Consider the following 21644-nt stretch of genomic DNA (forward strand, 5'->3'; position numbering starts at 1 on the left):
CCTCTCTTCCCCACTAATTCCAAAGCATTTTCCCAGGGGGAAGATTGGGATTCAGATCTGCCTGAACCCCTCTGGATTTGGTTCTGAGCCTCTGGCACCAGCACTGCCACCCAAGGGCAGCTCCTGAGGAGCAGGGAAGGTGCTCAGAGCAAACATTCCCCCCTCTGCAAGCCCCAGGTGAGAGCTGGAAGTTGTGAACTTCATGGATTACATGGAACTGGGAGGAAATCCACAAATGAAACACAGAGCTCTGGATGAGGAATTATTCCTCAGTAAGGAAGCTAAAAGGGGAATTCTGCTCTGGGAACAGAGGTCACCTCCACTTCAGGGGGACTGAATCAAGCAGGGCACCCAGGCAGAGCCAAAGAAATGCTGGAACACCAGGAAGTGCCCGTTAAAAATGGGAAGGAACACAGGGATCTTCCAGCTGGGGCAACCACAGCCTCTGGACATGAAAATCCTTCCCTTATGAAGAGTTTTATCACCTGTAAAATCTCCCCCACTTTGGTCTTTCCTGAAGTGCCTCAAAAGAGCCTGAAATTTCCTGGGGGCAGAATTTCCTCTCAGGAATTTTGGCCAGAACTGACTCTTCCAGCATTCCATGCTCACCAGGCTCAGCCTGTGATTTAAAACCAAGCCTAAGCCACGCCAGCTTCCTTCATTTGAGCACGAAATTAAATCTTGCTTAAAAACCTCAGCAGCACTTTCAGTTTCCTGATGCTTCAGCAGTGAAGACCCTGCTCCCAAAAATCCCTGGGAATGATCTGATCTGCAGAGGTGGAACTTGCCATGGGTTCTTCTGCCTCCAGAAGTTCTTTTCCCTCTTTTCAAACGATTCCAAAATAAAGGTTTCTTCTCTCCAATTGCTCTCCTGCACCATTTATTGCCTGATTCATTCCTTCCCCATCTCTTTATTTGCAGTTTCACTCAGGACTTGACTTGTTGTTTTATTCCAAAGTTTTCCAACTTTGCTGCATTCACCAAAACCTCCCCGAGAGCAAAAAAACAACAAACCCCAAACCAGGAAAAACCAGGAAATCAACAGAAAACCACAACAAAACGAGGGGAAAAAATCCCATTTTTGGGTGAATCCTACCTGAAAAATAGCAATCCAGGCATATCCAATGTTATCAAAATTGATGGCCCCGTTGTGGGGGTTGACATCCCCGGCCATGCAGACGTTGTAGTACTGGTTCCAGTTGATGCAGGAGTTCCTGCTGGGCTCGGGGCTGGCCAGGCTGGGGCTGTAGGACTCCATGCTCAGGGTGCACTCCACCTTGGACTCCTTCCTGCTGGGGATGTTGGAGCACCTCTGCATGCCGTTCTCCCGGTGCGAGGAACAGATGAAGGGGTTCTCCTCTGCCTCGTCCGGCCGGTAGTAGGGGTGGAGGAAGGTCAGGTTGTATGTCCTGGAGAAGGGGGGGAGAAGGAAAAGGAAACAAAAGATTCATGATGAATGATTAGGATTCATGAGGGGAAACAAAAGATTCATGATTAATGATCAAGGCCATTAAAAGAGTGGTTTTTGGTTGAGAGGAAAGGGGGAGATGTTGGGGGACACAGGACAGATGAGGGACTTTGGACCTGGTGGACATAAGAGATTTGCTAGCAGGGTGCCTTGGAGAAAGCAAAGGGAACTTTGAAAATTGGATGGCAGGAAGATTCAATTGTTAGGAAGATTAACCCACAAACACCAGAGGTTTATGTCCAGAAAGGAGACAGAGGAGTCCTGAAACTTTATTGGAATAAAGGCAGAGGCCATGGGGCATCCCCTGGGATCTCTGAAATTTTTGGAGGATGCAGCCTCCTTTTTATCCCAATTTCCCAGCTGCATTTCCCTTCTCTCTTTCTCCATTTCTGAGGTACTTGAGAGGTTCAGACTTCCCAGAACACCTGATCCCAGAGATTCCCCTCTGATGCACAACCCTCCCTTTTAAATTTTAATTCTTACAGAATTTAGGGGTCTTTCTTCCCCACTGTTTCTTTCACCTTTCAATGTCTAATTTTGTTTCTCAGCAAACCTAAGGTTTATTTGTGAAAGCAAATATCATTTTCCATTCCTCCATCAGTGAAATCCTTCCCATTGTTTCTTTTATCTCCCAGGGCTGGTTTTACCCACCAGCAGACCCACGGCTTGTTTGTAAAGACAAATCCACCATTCCTCTCACAATCAAACAGGTTCACTGGAAAAAGAAAATCCCATTAAGGAGATGTTAAATGCATAAGTTTGTGGATGTGATTTTAACTTAATCACTGCAGAACACATTACCATTCTCCCTGAAATAGGAGAGGAGTGCTTGTATCCCACAATAAAATGGGATTCTGATCCCTGAGTCAGTCCCTCTCCATCACTGACAGTTCATCCCTGATTTTAGCAGCAGGAAAAGGTGCTGGCTGCTATCCCTTCACCTTTCAGCAAGTCCCTGTCAGAATCCCAGCCCCTAAAATCAAATCCTGTTCCAGCCTGGAAGGCCCCGCTGATCTCCCAGTGAAGACCAGTCTGGGTTTCCCCAAGCAAACAAAGCAGGAAAAAGCATCAAATGAGAGGGGATGGAGAGGAAATCCCAGCAGCTCAGGGTCTCCCCCGAAATCCAGGGAGCTTTTGGGCTCTCTGGAAGGATTTGAAGATATTTCTTTGGGTGGCAGAGCAGCTTCCCAAAGAATGCATCCCTCAGGAGGAATCTGAGCTCCCAGGAGGAGAGACCAGCCAGAGCCATCTCCCACTCCCCCTGTACCTCCAGAAAAACAAAGGAAGAGCCCACACTGATGGGAAAGCCACGTGTTGCTGCATTTCTGATGGATCTGGCTTGGATAAGGGCCATGGCTCTGTCCCAGCCTGGACCTGCAGCAGGGCAGGAGCTGCTTTTCCCCGAGCTGTGTCCCAGATCCAGCCCTTCCTGGGGAAGGCTCTCAGCCTTGGTGAGAGCCTGCAGCACTCAGGAGCTGCACTGCTCCAGAGCCAACTTTATCCAGTGTTTTCCCAGCTCCAGGGATCTCAGCTGCTCCACAATCACCCCAGATAAGGGAGAGGCAGCACACACATTATAAAAGATGTGGGCAGAAGATAAGCAGGTAATTCTTCCAGCCAGGACAGCTCTATTTTTATCTCTCTCTCAATGTCCCTATCTGGTGGAGAGATTTGGCTTTCACAAGTGTTATTCCAGACAATTGCTTGGAATTGCTCCCCAAAACCCGGGAGCCAAGCAGGAATTGCTCTGCAGCTGCACTTTAAGGAGAGAACAATTGCTGCAGGGCAGAGCTGAGGGAAATCAGCCCTCAGCCACTTCCCTGGGGAATTTGGTTCTGTTCCACCATCCAATTACCCGAGGTGGGTGTGGAGGGTTCAGCAGCTTCAGGAATGGGAGAGGGAAGAGGAGCACGTCCTGGGAATTGGGAATTCTTTGTGCTCAGCAGCCCCTCCTCGCACACCCCACAGCTCCAGACTAAACTGTGACATCACCTGCGCTGCTTCTGGGCTTTGGATCCAACAAAAACCTGGAAGATGTTTTTCCTCCCCAAGCCTTTTCCTTGCCCTCCCACCAGCTGCTTCCCTGGGAGGAAATTTCCATATGAAACAGGCTGGAGAAGGGGCCAGGAGCTGCAGCAGCCGCGTTTGGGAGAACATCAGACACCACCCAGCAGTGCCACACACGGGCAGGATTAAACAGAGGATCAAAGCACACCAAGATGCAGGAAATTTGGGAAGAGCTGGAGAATTTGGGAGAAGAAGCAGAGAGGAGACACCTGAGAAGTGACTTTAACTCCCAAAACTCCAGGGTCCATGGCACTGGAATGAGGCACCCACAGCTGGAGAGGCTCTGTGCATCCCAGGAGAGAAGTTTTGGGATGAAGAATGCTTCCCTGAGGGCACAGAGCCCCGGGCTGGGGTCTGAGGAGCAGCACAGAAGATTTGGGCAGGAATCCGGAGCAGTTTGGTGGCTGGGGGAGGAAAATCTGAGCAGGAGAAGAAAGCCCAGCTCGAAGCCTGGCTCGGTTCTGCTGCTGCCTGAAGGATTTTATCCTCCCTCTCCTCTGCCCTCCTCGCTTTTGCAGCTGTCCCCAGAATAATTTCTGAAGGAAAAGCTGTCCCTGTGACAAAATCAGTCACCTGGGGGGCACTCTGTGCCCAGCCTTTCCCTGTTCCCTGCCCTTCCCACGGGGAAGGAGCCACTCCTGTGGGAAGCTCCAGCACCACCAGTGAGGGGGGAAGGGACCCAAACTGGCAGCAAATTCCAGACCTTTCTTAAAACCTTTCCCCCCCTTTTTTTTATCCCTGGCAAAACCAAAAAGGGGAAAGAAGGAAGGAGAGCAAGAACGAGAAACAAAAATGCTGCAGGAGGAGGGAATCCCCAAAATCCCCCAAATAAATGGATGAGCTCTGCCAGGACCTTCCACTTCTTCCTGACCTCCCTGTTCCTTGCCAACAGGTAGAGACAAATCACTCATTAATGCTAATGAGCCCACTAATGAGCAGAGCTCTGGGGGAAAGACAGGAGAAGCCAAGCCCCAGGATGGATCTGTTATCCCATCAGAGAGGATTTCCCAGCTTTTCCCAGCCCTGCTCCCTGCACATCTCCTGGATTTCCCTTTCTCTGTCCCTCGGCCTGTCCACGTGCAGGAAGGACAACAGAAGGGCAGGGAAATCCATTTTCCTCCCACTCCTCCTGGATTCTCCTCTGCTCCAGCCTGCCCCAGGGGCAGTTCTCCCAGCCCATCCATGCCATGCACATCCCAGCCACTGGAACACAGCAGAGCACAGCCTGCCCCAGCGGGGGGAGCAGAGGAGGAGGGGGAGAAGGTGGCAGGAGCTCAGCACTCGGGGTGGATTCCCTGCTCTCCCTGCTGAGCCCTTGAACACCTTTCAGGCAAATTCCTGAGCCTGCTCCCAGGAGCTGAAGGCAGAACAACACCGACTCCATCCAGACTGAAAACTCACACCACAAGTGTCCCGAGGCAGCAGAGAAACACAAAACCCTCCTCAGCTCCCTCCCCTCTCCTGCTTCCGAGCCACTGAGCTCCCTGAAAGCTCCAGCCTGGGAAATGCTGCCCTGCATCCCAGCACACAGGAGCAGCCCCAGGGGAAGAGCCCAGACGGGCAGAGCCTGACCCCATTCCTTTATTTCCACCGGGAGCAGCTCAGGAGGGTGGGAAGGAGCCCGAGGGGGAGAAAAACCATCCTGGAGCTGTCCCCAGGAGCTGCTGGCTCTGCTCGTCCTTCCCACCCGGCACACCAAACCTTCCTGCTTCCCACCAAAGGATCCTTGGGGAATTTCTCCCGCAGCTCCCAGTGCCAGGATCTCCTGGCCTTGCTCCCAGCCCCTCCTGGAGCTGCTGGTCCATGCAATCCCAGCTTTTGTAGGATCACTTTGGGTGTGGAGGGAGAGATTCTCCCGTGTCCCAACGAGCAGAGCCCCAGTTCCAACCCACTCCTGCAACAGCCCAGAAATTCCTTCAGAACCCCCACTAAAAATCCTTAAATAACCTCATTCCAGCCCTGCAACTGCACAGCTCTGAAAGACAGAGAGAGAAAAGCAGAAATTCCCAATGTACCTCCAAAAAGTCCCCAAATTTCTCTCACAATGCTCTCGACATAAAAATAGTTGCTTTACTCGGAGCTGCCAAATTTCAAGGGGGATTGAAAAGAAAAGGTTTCCATGGGGAAAGAAGAATGATGGCAAAAATCAAAGTCAGTTCTCCCATCTGATGCCTCTGGAAGAGCTGAAGGCTCAGGAAGCTGCAGGGCAGAACACAGCAGGGCAAAGCTGGATTTGAAGCAGCTGTTTGGGAGCTCACTTACACCTCCTTTCATCCAGAAAATTTGGGGTTAGGACCCTGCCTTGCTGGCCCCTGGATTTTGTCCAGATCCTCTGTTTAAAGCAGGTTTGGTTTCAGCTGGGAGGGTTTGGCAGCAGCACCGAGGGGAGACCCTCCAATAATTCAGGTTTTCCCTGTCTCCAGGGCTGTGGAGGAAATCAGAGGCAGGATCTCAGCCCCAGCCCCTCCCGAGGAAAACCTCTGTGCCCTGAGGAATTGTGGATTTCCCACCCCTGGATGTGTTTGAGGCCAGGCTGGAGCAGCCTGGGGTAGGGGAGGGTGTCCCTGCCCGAGGTAGGGGGTGGAATGAGAACCTTTAAGGTCCTTTCCAAGCCAGCCCATCCCAGGATTCCATGATCTGCAGGAAGATGGAGCCCTGAAGTGTTTTCCAGGTCATTCCATGCCCTTTTTTCCTTTACAATTTGCTGCTGGTGTGTTAACAGCCACTGCAGGGGGAATCATGCCCTGACGGGTTGAGAGAATGAGTCAGAAATGATTAAAAAAAAATGGGAATAGTTCTATCTGGATTCCCTAAAACTTCCCCACCGAGCTCCAAGAAACAGGGATAGCTGGAAATGCAGGGGCTGGAGCATTGCTGGGTTTCTCTAAATTTAAAATTAATGCAAAAAGCCCAACCTAGCAGCAGCACTCGGGGTGAAGGTACCAGAAAATCCCACATTTCTCCCACTGACTCTGAGCTGGAGTATCCCTGCCCCATGGACACTCCTGTTTCCCCAAATTCCTTTGGAATGCTGCATCTTCCATCACTACAAACCACAGGAGCTGGGCAGAGCCCCCCAAATTCATCTCTCCCAGCTGCTGGGGGGTGGCAGAACCCATCCCAGAGGGAAGGAGGCGATCCCAAACCCCTTCAGACACAGCTCATCCCAAAACCTTCCCTGGCAAGGAGCAAGCCCTGATGAGAAAATCCTGTGACCCTAAAACTTCACACCGAGCCCCAAGAAACAGGGATAGCTGGAAATGCAGGGGCTGGAGCATTGCTGGGTTTCTCTAAATTTAAAATTAATGCAAAAAGCCCAACCCAGCAGCAACGCTCAGGGTGAAGGTACCAGAAAATCCCACCTTTCTCCTGGAAGCTGGAATTTTCCTGCCCCACGGACACCCCCATTTCCCCAAATTCCTTTGGGATGATGCACCTTCCATCACAATAAACCAGAGCCCAGCTGCTGGGGGGTGGCAGAACCCATCCCAGAGGGAAGGAGGCGATCCCAGACAAACCCCTTCAGACACAGCTCATCCCAAAACCTTCCCTGGCAAGGAGCAAGCCCTGATGAGAAAATCCTGTGACCCTAAAACTTCACACCGAGCTCCAAGAAACCTGGAACAGCTGGAAATGCAGGGGCTGGAACATTGCTGGGTTTCTCTAAATTTAAAATTAATGCAAAAAGCCCAACCCAGCAGCAGCACTCAGGGTGAAGGTACCAGAAAACCCCACATTTCTCCCACTGACTCTGAGCTGGAGTATCCCTGCCCCATGGACACTCCTGTTTCCCCAAATTCCTTTGGAATGCTGCACCTTCCATCACTACAAACCACAGGAGCTGGGCAGAGTCCCCCAAATTCACCTCTCCCAGCTGCTGGGGGGTGGCAGAACCCATCCCAGAGGGAAGGAGGCGATCCCAAACCCCTTCAGACACAGCTCATCCCAAAACCTTCCCTGGCAAGGAGCAAGCCCTGATGAGAAAATCCTGTGACCCCAAAACTTCACACCGAGCTCCAAGAAATAGGGATAGCTGGAAATGCAGGGGCTGGAACAATGCTGGGTTTCTCAGGTCTAAAATTAACACAGACCAAGAGCCCAACCCAGCACGCTCGGGGTGAGGGCACCAGAAAATCCCACATTTCTCCTGCTGACCCTGAGCTGGAAGCTGGAATTTTCCTGCCCCACGGACACCCCCATTTCCCCAAATTCCTTTGGGATGATGCACCTTCCATCACAATAAACCAGAGCCCAGCTGCTGGGGGGTGGCAGAACCCATCCCAGAGGGAAGGAGGCGATCCCAGACAAACCCCTTCAGACACAGCTCATCCCAAAACCTTCCCTGGCAAGGAGCAAGCCCTGATGAGAAAATCCTGTGACCCTAAAACTTCACACCGAGCTCCAAGAAACCTGGAACAGCTGGAAATGCAGGGGCTGGAGCATTGCTGGGTTTCTCTAAATTTAAAATTAATGCAAAAAGCCCAACCCAGCAGCAGCACTCGGGGTGAAGGTACCAGAAAATCCCACATTTCTCCTGCTGACCCTGAGCTGGAAGCTGGAATTTTCCAGCCCCACGGACACCCCCATTTCCCCAAATTCCTTTGGGATGCTGCACCTTCCATCACAATAAACCAGAGCCCAGCTGCTGGGGGGTGGCAGAACCCATCCCAGGGGAAGGAGGCGATCCCAGACAAACCCCTTCAGACACAGCTCATCCCAAAACCTTCCCTGGCAAGGAGCAAGCCCTGATGAGAAAATCCTGTGACCCTAAAACTTCACACCGAGCTCCAAGAAATAGGGATAGCTGGAAATGCAGGGGCTGGAACAATGCTGGGTTTCTCAGGTCTAAAATTAACACAGACCAAGAGCCCAACCCAGCACGCTCGGGGTGAGGGCACCAGAAAATTCCACATTTCTCCTGCTGACCCTGAGCTGGAAGCTGGAATTTTCCTGCTCCACGGACACCCCCATTTCCCCAAATTTCTTTGGGATGCTGCACCTTCCATCACAATAAACCAGAGCCCAGCTGCTGGGGGGTGGCAGAACCCATCCCAGGGGAAGGAGGCGATCCCAGACAAACCCCTTCAGACACAGCTCATCCCAAAACCGTCCCTGGCAAGGAGCAAGCCCTGATAAGAAAATCCTGCGAGGCCTTTGATGCTGCTAATGGCCATTACATAACTGCTGCTTAATGTCTGTGCTTAGAGAACGCTTCCCCTGTGGTTCGTCTTGAAAGCTCCACTTCGCAGAAAATCACCAGAAAATCACCGAGCGTTTAAAAACCGAACTCGGAGAGAGCAGAGAGGGGCTCCGGTAGTTAATTACAGCTACAGGGCCACCCAAGCAGGGCTGGAGCTGCACAATTCGGGCTTGGGAATGGCAGCTGCGGGGTCCAGCTGAGCCTGGAGGGGTTTGGCCAGCGGGAAATTGGTGCTGGGGGTGCGGGAGAGGGATGGGGGCACGGGGGGTGCAAGCAGACCCTCGGCGGGCTCGTGGGTTTTGCGTTCTGCTGGGATGAATAAAAGCCACCAGAGCTGGTCCAGAGGATGGGAGAGGCTGAGGGAGCCCCGGGAGTGAGCAGTGAGAGGCAGGAGCAGGACCTGAGGGATGATCCCTGCCTGTCTTGCAGACAATCGGAGCGCAGACAGCGGATGATTACCCAGGGGTGTAATTACAGGCTCCATCTCCTCTCGCGGAGTTAGAGCTGCCCTAAGAGCTGGGCTGGGGCATTTCCTCACCTCTGAGCTGCTGACATCTCTGACAGGAGCCTTTGGAAGGATTTTTTTCCAGGAAAATCCCCCTTTTCTGTGCTGGCCCTGCTTGGTTTTCATCCAGGTGTGTCCTCACCCTGGGAAGGGGCAGGAGCACAACAGCCCCAGCTCAGGGAGGAGCACGGGATGCTCCAAAGGCTGGGATGAGCCAGGAACCATCCCAGCTCCAGCAGCAGCTCCCCAGTCCCACTCTGAACCCAGCAGGAAGAGCCCAGGGCTGGCTGCAGGGCCCAAAGGATGAGCCAGGTCCAGGATTCATCCAGAGAGCTCAGGAGCAAAGAGAAACACCAGCAGCACAGCCCAAACCAGGCCTGAGAGCCTGGGCTGGGCTTAAATTGATCAGCGGGGCCTTGGGCAGGGCTGGGCAGGTCCCAGGTGAGGCTCAGCAGGGCAATGAAGGTTTATCATCAGAGGGGCTGCTCCACACAACTGCCCAGCCTGGAGAATCCCAGATGAAACTTTGCCACTTTCAAGGCGGGTTTGATGATCCTGGAGGAGTTTTCCAGCCTTAATGGTTCAGGTCCTGCCCTTCCCTGGTGCCTGTCCCACACCCTGAGCTGTGTCCTAATGGTTTTAATGCTTCTCACATCCAGTTTCTTATCTTAAATCCCTGGCAAGGATTTATCTCTGGGTTTCAGCTGCATCTCCAACCAGCAGCCCCTGCCAGGGGTTGGGGTGTGCTCGGTGACCGGAGCTGTTTGGAGAGCTGGGAATTCGTTCTGCATCCTCCAGCTCCCCGAGCCAGGGATCTCGGGCAGAGCTAATCCAGCCCACTCCCATCCTCGTCCTTCAGGTGCAGCAGGAATTCACAAAGCCCTCAGGAAATTGCTGACAAATGGGATTTTTTTCCAGACAAAAAGGACCCTGCTGAGCGCTGGGATTTTTCCAGCCGGGGACAGAAAAATCCCCTGCTGGAAAAGGAAACAAAAAGGAGAGAAATGTGGAGAGAAAAAAAGGAAGAAAAAGGTGGAGAATTTTTCCTTTAGTTGTACTTACATGGCAAAATTCCTGTCTAGGAAGCACCTGTTCCTCAGCAGCCCTGCCCAGAGCTGGACCCCAACAATGCCAAAGATGAAGAAGACGAAGAAGCAGAGGAGGAGGACGTTGCCTAACATAGGCAGAGTGTCCAGCAGCAGCGTGACCAGGATCCTCATACCTGGGGAGAAGGGAAAACCACGTCAGGAGGGGCACCAGCCACCCCTCCCACCTCGCAGGGGGAAGGTGGATTTTCCAGGGCAGGAAAATCAGGATTTGGTGAGGCTGAAAAGGGAGGTGGGAATGCCAAAGGCTTGGCAGGAAATGGGAATTGCAGCAATTTCCAGAGGGTGGATCCAAGGATGGCATTTCCAGGTGGTTTCATTCAAGGACACATGAACTGCAAGATGATTTTTCCTGGAGAAATGCTCCTAGGAATTGTCAGCCTCTGGAGGAATTGCTAAAATATGGATTTGTAAACATTGCAAACTCCCCTCATGGATCACAGGAATTGTTCCCCTGAAAACCACGGAGCCTGGAGTGGGGTGGGAGCTGGGCTTCCACCACAGAAAGTTCCTTTTCCAGGGAGAGCTCCTCTCCCTGAGGGAAAGGAGGGGGAATTTTGATTTTTTTCCTTTTTTTTTTTGAGGATGGAAAGCAGGATGCCTTTCCCCCAAGGATGTTACTCCCTGCAAGGAAAGCTCTGCTCCCTTTCCCTCCTCGAGCAGGGGCTGTGGGGCATTCCCAGCAATCCCACACCTCTGCCAAGGATCTCCATGAACCTCCTCCAGCCTCTGGTGCCAGGGAAATGCTGATTTCCATGCCAAATATTCCACCTGGAATTCTCTGACAATGGGGTTGGAATTCCTGGTGGTTATTCCCAACATTGGGGTTGGAATTCCTGGGGGTTATTCCCAAAGGAGGGTTGGAATTCCTGGTGGTTATTCCCAATGGAGGGTTGGAATTCCTGGGGGTTATTCCCAAAGGAGGGGCTGGAATTCCTGGTGGTTATTCCCAAAGGGGGGGCTGGAATTCCTGGTGGTTATTCCCAATGGAGGGTTGGAATTCCTGGGGGTTATTCCCAAAGGAGGGGCTGGAATTCCTGGTGGTTATTCCCAAAGGGAGGCCTGGAATTCCTGGTGTTTATTCCCAAAGGAGGGTTGGAATTCCTGGGGGTTATTCCCAGCATTGGGGTTGGAATTCCTGGGGGTTATTCCCAAAGGAGGGTTGGAATTCCTGGGGGTTATTCCCAAAGGAGGGGCTGGAATTCCTGGTGGTTATTCCCAAAGTCGGGTTGGAATTCCTGGTGGTTATTCCCAACATTGGGGCTGGAATTCCTGGTGGTTATTCCCAAAGGGAGGCCTGGAATTCCTGGTGTTTATTCCCAAAGGAGGGTTGTAATTCCTGGTGGTTATTCCCAAAGGGGGGGCTGGAATTCCTGGTGGTTATTCCCAAAGGAGGGTTGGAATTCCTGGGGGTTATTCCCAGCATGTCCTGTCACAAAATCATGGAATACCTGAGGATCCTCCAATCCAGCTCCTGGCCCTGCCCAGCCCTGTCACCCCCTTGGGAGCAATCCCACGTTTTCCAGGCAAATCCATCTTAGGAAAAGCAAGGACACCCTCAATCCCCACTGGAAAGACAATGCTGGGATTTTCTCCCATTTTCCCCCCTCTCCCACTGATATCCTCCCTCTTTTTTCCAAAAATGGGTAAAAATTCCCTCCCCGTGCCAGACAGTTTGTGCTCTGCCCAGCTCCCTTTGGGATTTGGGGTTGTTTGGTGGCATCATCCAGAGGTTGAACCCAGCTGTTCCCCAGCTCTCCTTGGAATGCTGAGTGTGCCATGGGAAGAGAGCATCACCCAGGCTGAAACAGGGAGCAGGATTTTCATCCCCATTCCATGGGAAGCCTGGTTTAAACTCCCCCCGGCAGAAAAAGAAACATAAATTTTAAAAATACACAAAAATAAAATTAAAAAAAAAAAAAATAAAACCAAATATAAATATAAATATAAAAGAGAATTCTAAATATAAATATAAATATAAGAGAATGCTAAATACAAATATAAAAATGATTATATAATAAATATAAATCTAGATATAAATCTAGATATAAACATAAAGATATAGATATAAATATAGATATAAATATAGATATAGATATAAATATAAGTATAAATAACTGTAAATATAAATAATATAAATATAAATATAAATATAAAATGAGTATAAATATAAATATAAATATAAATATAAATATAAAGTAGTGAAATGGATTTGAAAAAAAAAAACAACCTAGTGACCACTGCTAAAAAAAAAAATCCCGGACTCCAGCCCCTGCCAAGTGAATAAATTGCAGGAATTCCATTTTTCCAGTGGTTGGGAAGGAATAGTTTCTAATAGAAATGATGTTTTTGTTGGCCAGGGTTCTTCTTTCTTTTCTTAACAAACTGCATCGAGCTGAAAGAGTCTGGTGGGTGAATTTATTGTGCCTGGAGGGCACGAGCTGCTGGTGCTGGCTGGATCCCAGGGAAGAGCCCAGGAATCCCAGGGATAAATCTCCAGGCTGGTTCTGCCTCTTTCCCTGCATTGAGCACCAGGTTCATCTCTTCTGACCCAGCTGTAAATCTGGTGGAAAATCCCATTCCCAAGCCCCAGAGCTGGGAATGGCATGGATGCTGCTGGGATGGGCTGGAATTCCAAGGCAATCCCTTGGCTGAGCTGTGCCATTGCCATGGATGAAAATGCAACCACAAAAATCCACCAAAATCCAGGGATTTCCCCATCCCTTCTCCACAGATGCTGGAATATTCCCAATGTTCTGAGTGGGTGGGGTTGGACAAGTGGGGGCTGGATGATCTGCCCCCCAGGAATGGGGATATTTCTGGGAATCATTTCTAGGAATCCCAGTCCAGGTCCCCTTGCTCCTCAGGCACTCCAAACACAGATTGAACCTGCTGGATTCCATCCCACAAATTATTAATAAAAATAAAAATTGGGATATTTTCTATCACCTGCTGTTGGAAAAATATGAGAATTCCATGGGAAAAATCCTTGGAAGGCTCGTGTGGTGTCAGGGATCAGGGAGATGGGTTTGATTCCACCTAGAGCTGGGGTTGTTTGGATTCCTGGAGCTTGGTGTGATTCCTTCAGTTCCCCTGGCTGTGCCCTCAGCCCAGCTGGAGCCCAGCCCGAGATTCCCATTGTTCCATGGGAATAGTGAAGGGTTTTGTGGATTTGAAGGAGTTCAGAGGGAGCCTGGTCCTCGTCCCAGCCTGGAGGGCTCTGAGCCCAGCCCGTGGTCCCTCTGCTCCACCCCATCCCCAGAGCCCCAAATCCCAGAGGGAAACTTCCTGGAACCCCAAATCCCAGAGGGAAACTTCCCGGAACCCCAAATCCCAGAGGGAAACTTCTCTGGAACCACAAATTCCAGAGGGAAACTTCTCTGGAACCCCAAATCCCAGAGGGAAACTTCCCTGAACCCTAAATCCCATACAGAAATTTCTCTGGAACCACAAATCCCAGAGGGAAACTTCTCTGGAACCCCAAATCCCAGAGGGAAACTTCTCTGGAATGCCAAATCTCATAGAGAAACTTCTCTGGAACCACAAATCCCAGAGGGAAACTTCCCTGAAGCCCCAAATCCCAGACAGAAATTTCTCTGGAACCCCAAATCCCAGAGGGAAACTTCCCTGAACTCCAAATCCCAGAGAGAAACTTCTCTGGAACTCCAAATCTCAGAGAGAAACTTCTCTGGAACCCCAAATTTCAGAGGAAACTTCTCTGGAACCTGAAATCCCAGAGGGAAACTTCCCTGAACCCCAAATCCCGGACAGAAATTTCTCTGGAACCCCAAATCCCAGAGGGAAGCCTCCCTGGAATGCCAAATCTCATGGAGAAACCTCTCTGGAACCCCAAATTTCAGAGGGAAACGTCTCTGGAACCCCAAATCCCAGAGAGAAACTTCTCTGGAACCACAAATCCCAGAGGGAAACCTCTCTGGAACCCCAAATTTTAGAGGGAAACCTCTCTGGAACCCCAAATCCCAGAGAGAAACCTCTCTCTGGAGCCCTAAATTCCAGAGGGAAACTTCCCTGGAACCCCAATTCCCAGAGGGAAGCTTGGTGTTGTGCTTTTCCCATAGCCTGGCAACAAAACCTCGTTAGGAAAACCAAGCTCCAGAGGGTTCCAGGCCCCTTTTTTCCTCTCTTTTTTGTGGCCTTGTTTTTGACCAAGGACCTCACTGTGCCAATCACTGCTTTTGTTCCTGGTTTTCCAGGAATAAACCCTGTGGAATTGGGAGTTCTGAGAGAAATTTCCGAGGTTCCTGGCTGTAAACATCCATCTGTTCCCTCACATTTTCCTTGGAGGGCCTGGAGTCAAACCCCTTCTGGGGGAGGTTGTTTGGCTGTCCCTGGATGTGCTGAATCCAGGCAGGATTTGGGGCTGGCTCAGAACAGAAACAGGAAATATCCCTTTTTTTCTTTTTTTTTTTTTTTTCTTTCTTTTTTGCCAGGATCCCTGTGATTTCCATCCAGTGCTGCTGAGTTTTGATTGAGGTGGATTTGGGTTGGAAAAGGATGGAATTGCTGTGGAAGGAGCACCTTGCAAAGGCTGGCTCAGCAGCTGGCTGATTCCAGCAGGGAATTATTCCAACGTGGTGCCTCGGATTTAAAATTGGATTTAGAAGCCAAACAGCTGAAGCCACTTGAAAATGGATTTAGGAGCCACTTGAACTTCCTGTCGAGGATGATCCCAATTTTGTTTCACGTGGAGCAAACCCTCCCAGGGGTTTTAGCAGCACGGGAAGCTCCTGAGCTGCTAATCCCCAACACAAAGTCCTGGAAAGATCTTAAATCACTGAGGAGGGAAAACCAACCCAGCAGGGCAAGATCCCTCTTGGAAGTGACCTTTTCCCTTCCTTTGGAGGAACATTGTTTACTTTAAGCCACCAGAGAGTTGCTTTCCCTAGAAAAGTCACCAAAACCTTGGAAAACAGCTCCGAGGGTCGATTCCCTGCTCCCTTGGCCTTTGCTAACACCAATTATGATAATGACGATCTCTAACTCGCCTTTAAAAATTAAATTAATTCATTTCCCCTCATTAGCTGCACAAAGCAGACAGCCAGGTGGGGGTGTGTGGGGGGGGGGGTTATTCCCATGGTTTTCCAGTTTTCCCAGACTGAGCTCACAAATTGAGGTGGGGTGGGTTTATTCCTGTGGTTTTCCAGTTTTCCCAAACTGAGTTTAGAAATCCAGGTGTGGAGTGGGTTTATTCCCAAAGTTTTCCAGTTTTCCCAGACTCACTCCAGTTTTCTGAGCTCAGAAACCCAGGGGTGTGTGGGGAGGATTATTCCCAAAGTTTTCCCAGACTGAGCTCTGAAATCCAGGTGTGTGGGGAGGGTTATTCCCAAAGTTTTCCAGTTTTCCCAAACTGAGCTCAGAAATAGAGATGGATGGGTTTATTCCCAAAGTTTTCCAGTTTTCCCAGACTGAGCTCAGAAATTGAGGTGGGGTGGGTTTATTCCCAAAGTTTTCCACTTTTCCCAGACTCACTCCAGCTTTCTGAGCTCAGAAACCCAGGGGTGTGTGGGGAGGATTATTCCCAAAGTTTTCCCAGACTGAGCTCAGAAATCCAGGTGTGTGTGGGGAGGGTTATTCCCAAAGTTTTCCAGTTTTCCCAAACTGAGCTCTGAAATCGAGATGGGGTGGGTTTATTCCCTAAGTTTTCCAGTTTTCCCAAGCTGAGCTCAGAAATAGAGATGGATGGGTTTTTTCCCCAAAGTTTTCCACTTTTCCCAGACTCACTCCAGTTTTCTGAGCTCAGAAACCCAGGGGTGTGTGGGGAGGATTATTCCCAAAGTTTTCCCAGACTGAGCTCAGAAATCCAAGTGTGTGGGGGGAGGGTTATTCCCAAAGTTTTCCCAGGCTGATTTCAGAAATCCAGGTGTGGGGAGGGTTATTCCCAAAGTTTTCCCAGGCTGATTTCAGAAATCCAGGTGTGTGGGGGGGTTATTCCCATGGTTTTCCAGTTTTCCCAGACTGAGCTCAGAAACTGAGGTGAGATGGATTTATTCCCCTGGTTTCCCAGTTTTCCCAGGCTGATCTCAGAAGCCCAGGTGTGTGTGTGGGGGGGTTATTCCCACAGTTTTCCAGGGGGTGTCACTCACTCGGGACCCTGTTGATGGCGCGCAGGGGCCGCAGGACGCGCACGGTGCGGATGGCCGAGAGGCTGACGTTGTGCCCATCCAGGGAATACTCCATCATCCTGCAGGGAAAACAGAGCACTCAGGATGGCGGTGCTGAGGAAAAGCTCAGGAGAAGCTGCCTGCAAGCCCAGGGGTGCTGGGTTGCCATTCCATGGATGTAATTCCAGGCTGGGTGGGGTTTGGAGCAATCTGGGATGGTTGGGAGTTATCCCTGCTCATGGCAGGGGTGGAATGGGATGAGCTTTAAGGTCCCTTCCAGCCCTTACTGCCAGCACAGGGAACACTTTGGAAAGCAGGATTTTCCATCCAGGATGGGAAGAAACCTCCAAGGAAGCTGGAGAGGGAAACTCCAACAGGGATTGTGGTGACGGGACAAGGGGGGAACGGGTTTGCACTGAAAGAGGGGAAATTTAGGTGGGATATTGGGGAGGAATTCCTGCCTGGGAGGTGGGGAAGGCCTGGCACAGATTCCCAGAGAAGCTGTGGCTGCCCCTGGATCCCTGGCAGTGAAAAATCCCTTCCCTGGCTGATCCCAGACCATCTCTAGATGTGGGCCAGACCTGGGATGTGATTTCCCATCTCCCCTGGATGATCCTGGACCATCTCCAGATGTGGGCCAGACCTGGGATGTGATTTCCCATCTCCCCTGGATGATCCTGGACCATCTCCAGATGTGGGCCAGACCTGGGATGTGATTTCCCACCTCCCCTGGATGATCCTGGACCATCTCCAGATGGTTTTGGTGGCCAGGCTGGACAGGGCTTGGAGCACCTGGGACAGTGGGAGGTGTTCTTGCCTATGAGATGATCCTTAAGGTCCCTTCCAACCCAGCCCATTCCATGATTCCCGGACTCTCCAGGACAAGGAGCTGCTCCCCAGCTTTCCTCTCCTCCTGTGACCAAACCTGAATACCCAAACCAAGCAATAAAATGCACAAAGCATTTGCTTTCCATTTGATTATTAAGAATAAAGAACATTTTCTCCTCGATTCGTCACCCCCACTCCCCCTAAACATTTTGGATGGATTGGCACTCAGCAGATGATTCCCTACACTGGAAAATGGGAAGCACAAGGCTTTGGGATGTCTTGTGCCACCAACAGCTTCCAAACCTTCAGCCCTGAACCCCAGAACTTATCCTGGGAACCTGCAAGATCTCCAGGGACTGGAGGGACCAGGATGCCAAGAGTGGGGTCCTGTTATCAGATTCTGCCTGTAAATCCTGAATCCCTTGGAAATGCCCCACAGAAATCCACTGGAGCTGGGAATTCTGGGAGGATTGGCACCTGGTAGGTGATTCCCTACCCGGAAAAACAAGAGGCACGAGACTTTGGGATCAACAGCTCCAAACCTTCAGCTCTCAAATCCAAATCATATCCTGGGAGCCTGGAATGTCTGGGTGCACCAGGAACCTCTGGATTCAGCTCTCCTGAGCACCATCCCTGCTGCTGGGGAAGCGCCTTCAGCTCAGCTGCTGGGCTGCAGACAGAGAGCTCCAGACAGTTCCACCAGGCTTGAAACGTTCCAGGGAACATTTCTGGGGCGAGGAAAACATGAAAGGACTCTGGGAGCTGGAAGGAACTTCAGACACCTCCGTGCTGGAGGCGGGAGCTGTGTTTATTTTGTAGTTCCCCTGCTCCCTTTGGAGCTGCTGCTGAGGCAAACCAGCTCCTGTGAGGAGGCAGAACGGGGCAAACAAAGCTCTGCTGATCACTTGTTCCCTTCTTATCACAAAAAACCTCGGAATAACTTCAGCACATCCATCCCCTTGCTGGAAAAAGCAGCTTTGTTGTTCCAGTGGTGAGTTCCCTGCCAGAAGCAGCTCCAGTTTTGGGAGCACACCCTGGATTGAAGGGTGGTGGTGGTGAGAGGTGAATTCCAGCCCTCAGCACAGCTTCTCCTCCCCCAGGGGGACTCCCAGCTCCAGCCTCTCTTTGGAGAGATGGGAAATCATACCCAAGGTACGGCTCAAATCCACCAAAACCATCTGGAGATGGTCTGGGATCAGCCAAGGGAGGTGGGAAATCAGATCCCAGGTCTGGCTCAATTCCACCAAAACCATCTGGAGATGGTCCAGGATGGGCCAGGGAAGGTGGGAAATCACATCCCAGGTCTGGCTTATCTGGAGATGGTCCAGGATCAGCCAGGGAAGGGGTTTTTCATCTTCTCATCTCCAGCCTGAGTAATGCCACACCTCCAGCAGGGTCTCCTGCTGTTTTCATCCTTCCCAAACAAATTCCAGCCATGGAAGGTGGGGAAAAACCTTGGAAACCTCCCAAATGGCCTCACCAGCCACTTTCCCCCTCATTCCAACAGCAAAATTCCCAGTGCCAAAGCTGCCCCTGGGGATGAGCAGAGGGCTCAGCCCTTCTGCCTCCATGGGGTGCCCCAGTCCTGGGCTTGGGGGAGCTCTGAGGAGAGCTCATTCCACAGATCCAACGTGGAAAAACACCCCCAGCTCCTTGATCAGAACCCTGATCCTGAGTTTTCCCTGCTCTTCCCCTGCCACTCCTCCCTAAACACCGCAGCAGCTTTATAGGAAAACATAATTAAGGTAAAAATAATTAATAATTAGGGGTTTTTTTTTGCTGTCCCTGATGTTCCTTCTCCAACTGCACCCGAGTTCCAAGGCAGCTCCGCTCAGGAGAGCTCATGTTTTATTCAGGGCACTAAAACCATTCCTAATTGTATTCCAGACAAATAACACAGAGCACAACAAAACCCCATTAGTGCAGGGAAGATGGCACAGCACTAATGGAAAGGGAAAAACGCCCCAACATATTCCAGGGATGTTTTAATTAACCCCGGGCTGGTCATTAGGAACGCAGGAATTCAGAAGTCAGGCAGTAATTAAAGCTTCCCATCCCTTCCAGGATGTACTGAGCAGGTAGGAGAGCCTGGGCTTTCCAAAGCTGATTATTTATTGGGTTAAAAAAAAAATAGTTTGAGCTTTGCCAAGCTTTTACTCCGCTCAGTTATTCCCTGTGGGGGTGAGGGAAGTGGTGTCAAAAGCAGGAGGATCCTCCTTGGAGCTGTTTATTAACACATCCTGCACAAACCAGCAGCTGGGGGAGATGGAGTGAAGCTGCAAACCAGGAGGAGTCTGGAATTTGGGTGGACTCCCAGCCAGCTTTTCCCACTGAGATTTCAACCTTCCTCATGGGGATTTTGGGCTGAGTTCTCCTTGCTCACCCCATCCCTGCCTCACTCTGCAGCTGGCACGGGGCAGGAGTGGGGCTGAGCTGATTTTTTTGGAGACAACAGCACTGGGACAGCTTGGGATGTGTTAGAATTAAAGGATTGCTCCAAACCCCCCCAGCTCTGCCTGGTATTCACACCCACCCCCAAACCAAGCGTGGTTTTGGGGTGAGGATTAAAAAAAAAACCACCAAAAATCAGATTTGGGAGATTCTGCCTCCCAAGGCATTGTGAGAACCAGGCAGGACAAGCACGGAATTGTCTCCCTGGGCATTCCCTGCCCTCAGGATGAAGGGGTGAGGTGCTGGCTGACCCTGCCATGACGATGAAGAAGTCCAGGCGGTTCCAGGTGTCTCCAAGGTAACACTTCTGCCCAAAGATGCCCAGGGCCACCATCTTGATGACCATTTCCACGGCAAAGAAGGCGAAAATGAAGTCATCGAACGCCTGGAGAGCAGGAGAAGAGGATTTCAGTCAGTCCTGAGTGCCCCCAGCACGGGGACATTCCATGTTCCCATCACCAAAGTGCCACCTCCCAGCTCCAAAATCCAACCTGGCCCTGGCACAGCTCCTGGCTCATTCCAGGGCTTGGGAAGTGCCCCCAGCTTTTGCTCATCCCCTGGTAAGACATGAGGGTATCCCAGGGCTGGAGCCCCTCTGGAGCCAGGCTGGGAGAGCTGGGAATGTTCACTGGAAAAGGTTCCAGGGAATCCTCAGAGCCTAAAGGGGCTTGAGGACAGCTGGAGAGGTATTTGTCCTAATTAACCAACTTTCCCTTAATAAACTACACGGAAATTTTGCTCCATAATTTCAGTTCATTTAATTACTGACATCCAAACTCCTCCATAGCAAAGTTCAGGCTTTCCCACCTCACATTCCAGGCTCCAATCCCTCCTGCATGCTGTGGCAGGGGAGGGATAACGGGGATTTTCCAGCCTTTTCCTGCCTAAAACCTGTCAGGAAACTTCCTGGGGAAAAGGAACACGATGGGGATCCCATGTCCCAAAGCAGCCATCCCAGCCCTGCATCCCACAAATCCCAGGGATCTGGGGCTGTGGCTCCTCACCTCCAGGATGGTGCAGCACTCCCATGTCCCAGAGCAGCAACCCCAGCCCTGCATCCCACAAATCCCAGGGATCTGGGGCTGTGGCTCCTCACCTCCAGGATGGTGCAGGGGCTCCCATCTCCCAGAGCAGCCACCCCAGCCCTGCATCCCACAAATCCCAGGGATCTGGGGCTGTGGCTCCTCACCTCCAGGATGGTGCAGCGCTCCCATCTCCCAGAGCAGCCACCCCAGCCCTGCATCCCACAATTCCCAGGGATCTGGGGCCGTGGCTCCTCACCTCCAGGATGGTGCAGCGCTCCCATCTCCCAGAGCAGCCACCCCAGCCCTGCATCCCACAAATCCCAGGGATGTGGGGCTGTGGCTCCTCACCTCCAGGATGGTGCAGGGGCTCCCATGTCCCAAAGCAGCCATCCCAGCCCTGCATCCCACAAATCCCCAGGGATCTGGGGCTGTGGCTCCTCACCTCCAGGATGGTGCAGGGGCTCCCATGTCCCAGAGCAGCCACCCCAGCCCTGCATCCCACAATTCCCAGGGATCTGGGGCCGTGGCTCCTCACCTCCAGGATGGTGCAGCGCTCCGACTGGCACTCCACGTCCTCGCAGGGCTGGAACATACCCAGGGTGACGCAGTTGAGCAGGATCACCAGCATGCTCACGTGCTCAAACCAGGTGGCACCGGGTTAAGGATGGCACAGCCTCGGCAGGGGACACACCCACACCCTCCTCCCGGGCTATTCCCGGCTCCAAATCCCGAGTTTCAGCAGGGAATCACCCCAGAGCAAGAGAGCAACCCAAGGGCACCACCGCCACCAGAGCTGTGCCCGGGTCCTTGTGCCAGCCCCGCTCTCCTGGATTCCCTCTGGAGTTGGGGGAGTGAGGTTCTCCCATTCCAAC

General features: G+C 51.5%; 1 protein-coding gene across 1 annotated transcript in view; it reads right to left on the reverse strand.

Moving 5' to 3' along the window:
• The window catches only part of CACNA1H (calcium voltage-gated channel subunit alpha1 H), a 120566-nt gene extending 99152 nt beyond the window's left edge, over positions 1 to 21414 (reverse strand). The window contains exons 1-5 of the mRNA XM_059861794.1: positions 21308 to 21414; positions 19999 to 20132; positions 16451 to 16548; positions 10303 to 10462; positions 1097 to 1409 (exon numbers count right to left, since the gene is read on the reverse strand). Of these exons, the coding sequence (XP_059717777.1) occupies positions 1097 to 1409; positions 10303 to 10462; positions 16451 to 16548; positions 19999 to 20132; positions 21308 to 21400 (798 nt within the window). The 5' untranslated portion in view covers positions 21401 to 21414. The remainder of the gene's footprint in view (positions 1 to 1096; positions 1410 to 10302; positions 10463 to 16450; positions 16549 to 19998; positions 20133 to 21307) is intronic.
• Between the last annotated feature and the right edge of the window lie 230 nt (positions 21415 to 21644).

The sequence above is a fragment of the Haemorhous mexicanus genome, chromosome 17 (genome assembly GCF_027477595.1).
Source record: "Haemorhous mexicanus isolate bHaeMex1 chromosome 17, bHaeMex1.pri, whole genome shotgun sequence".
Taxonomy (NCBI): domain Eukaryota; kingdom Metazoa; phylum Chordata; class Aves; order Passeriformes; family Fringillidae; genus Haemorhous; species Haemorhous mexicanus.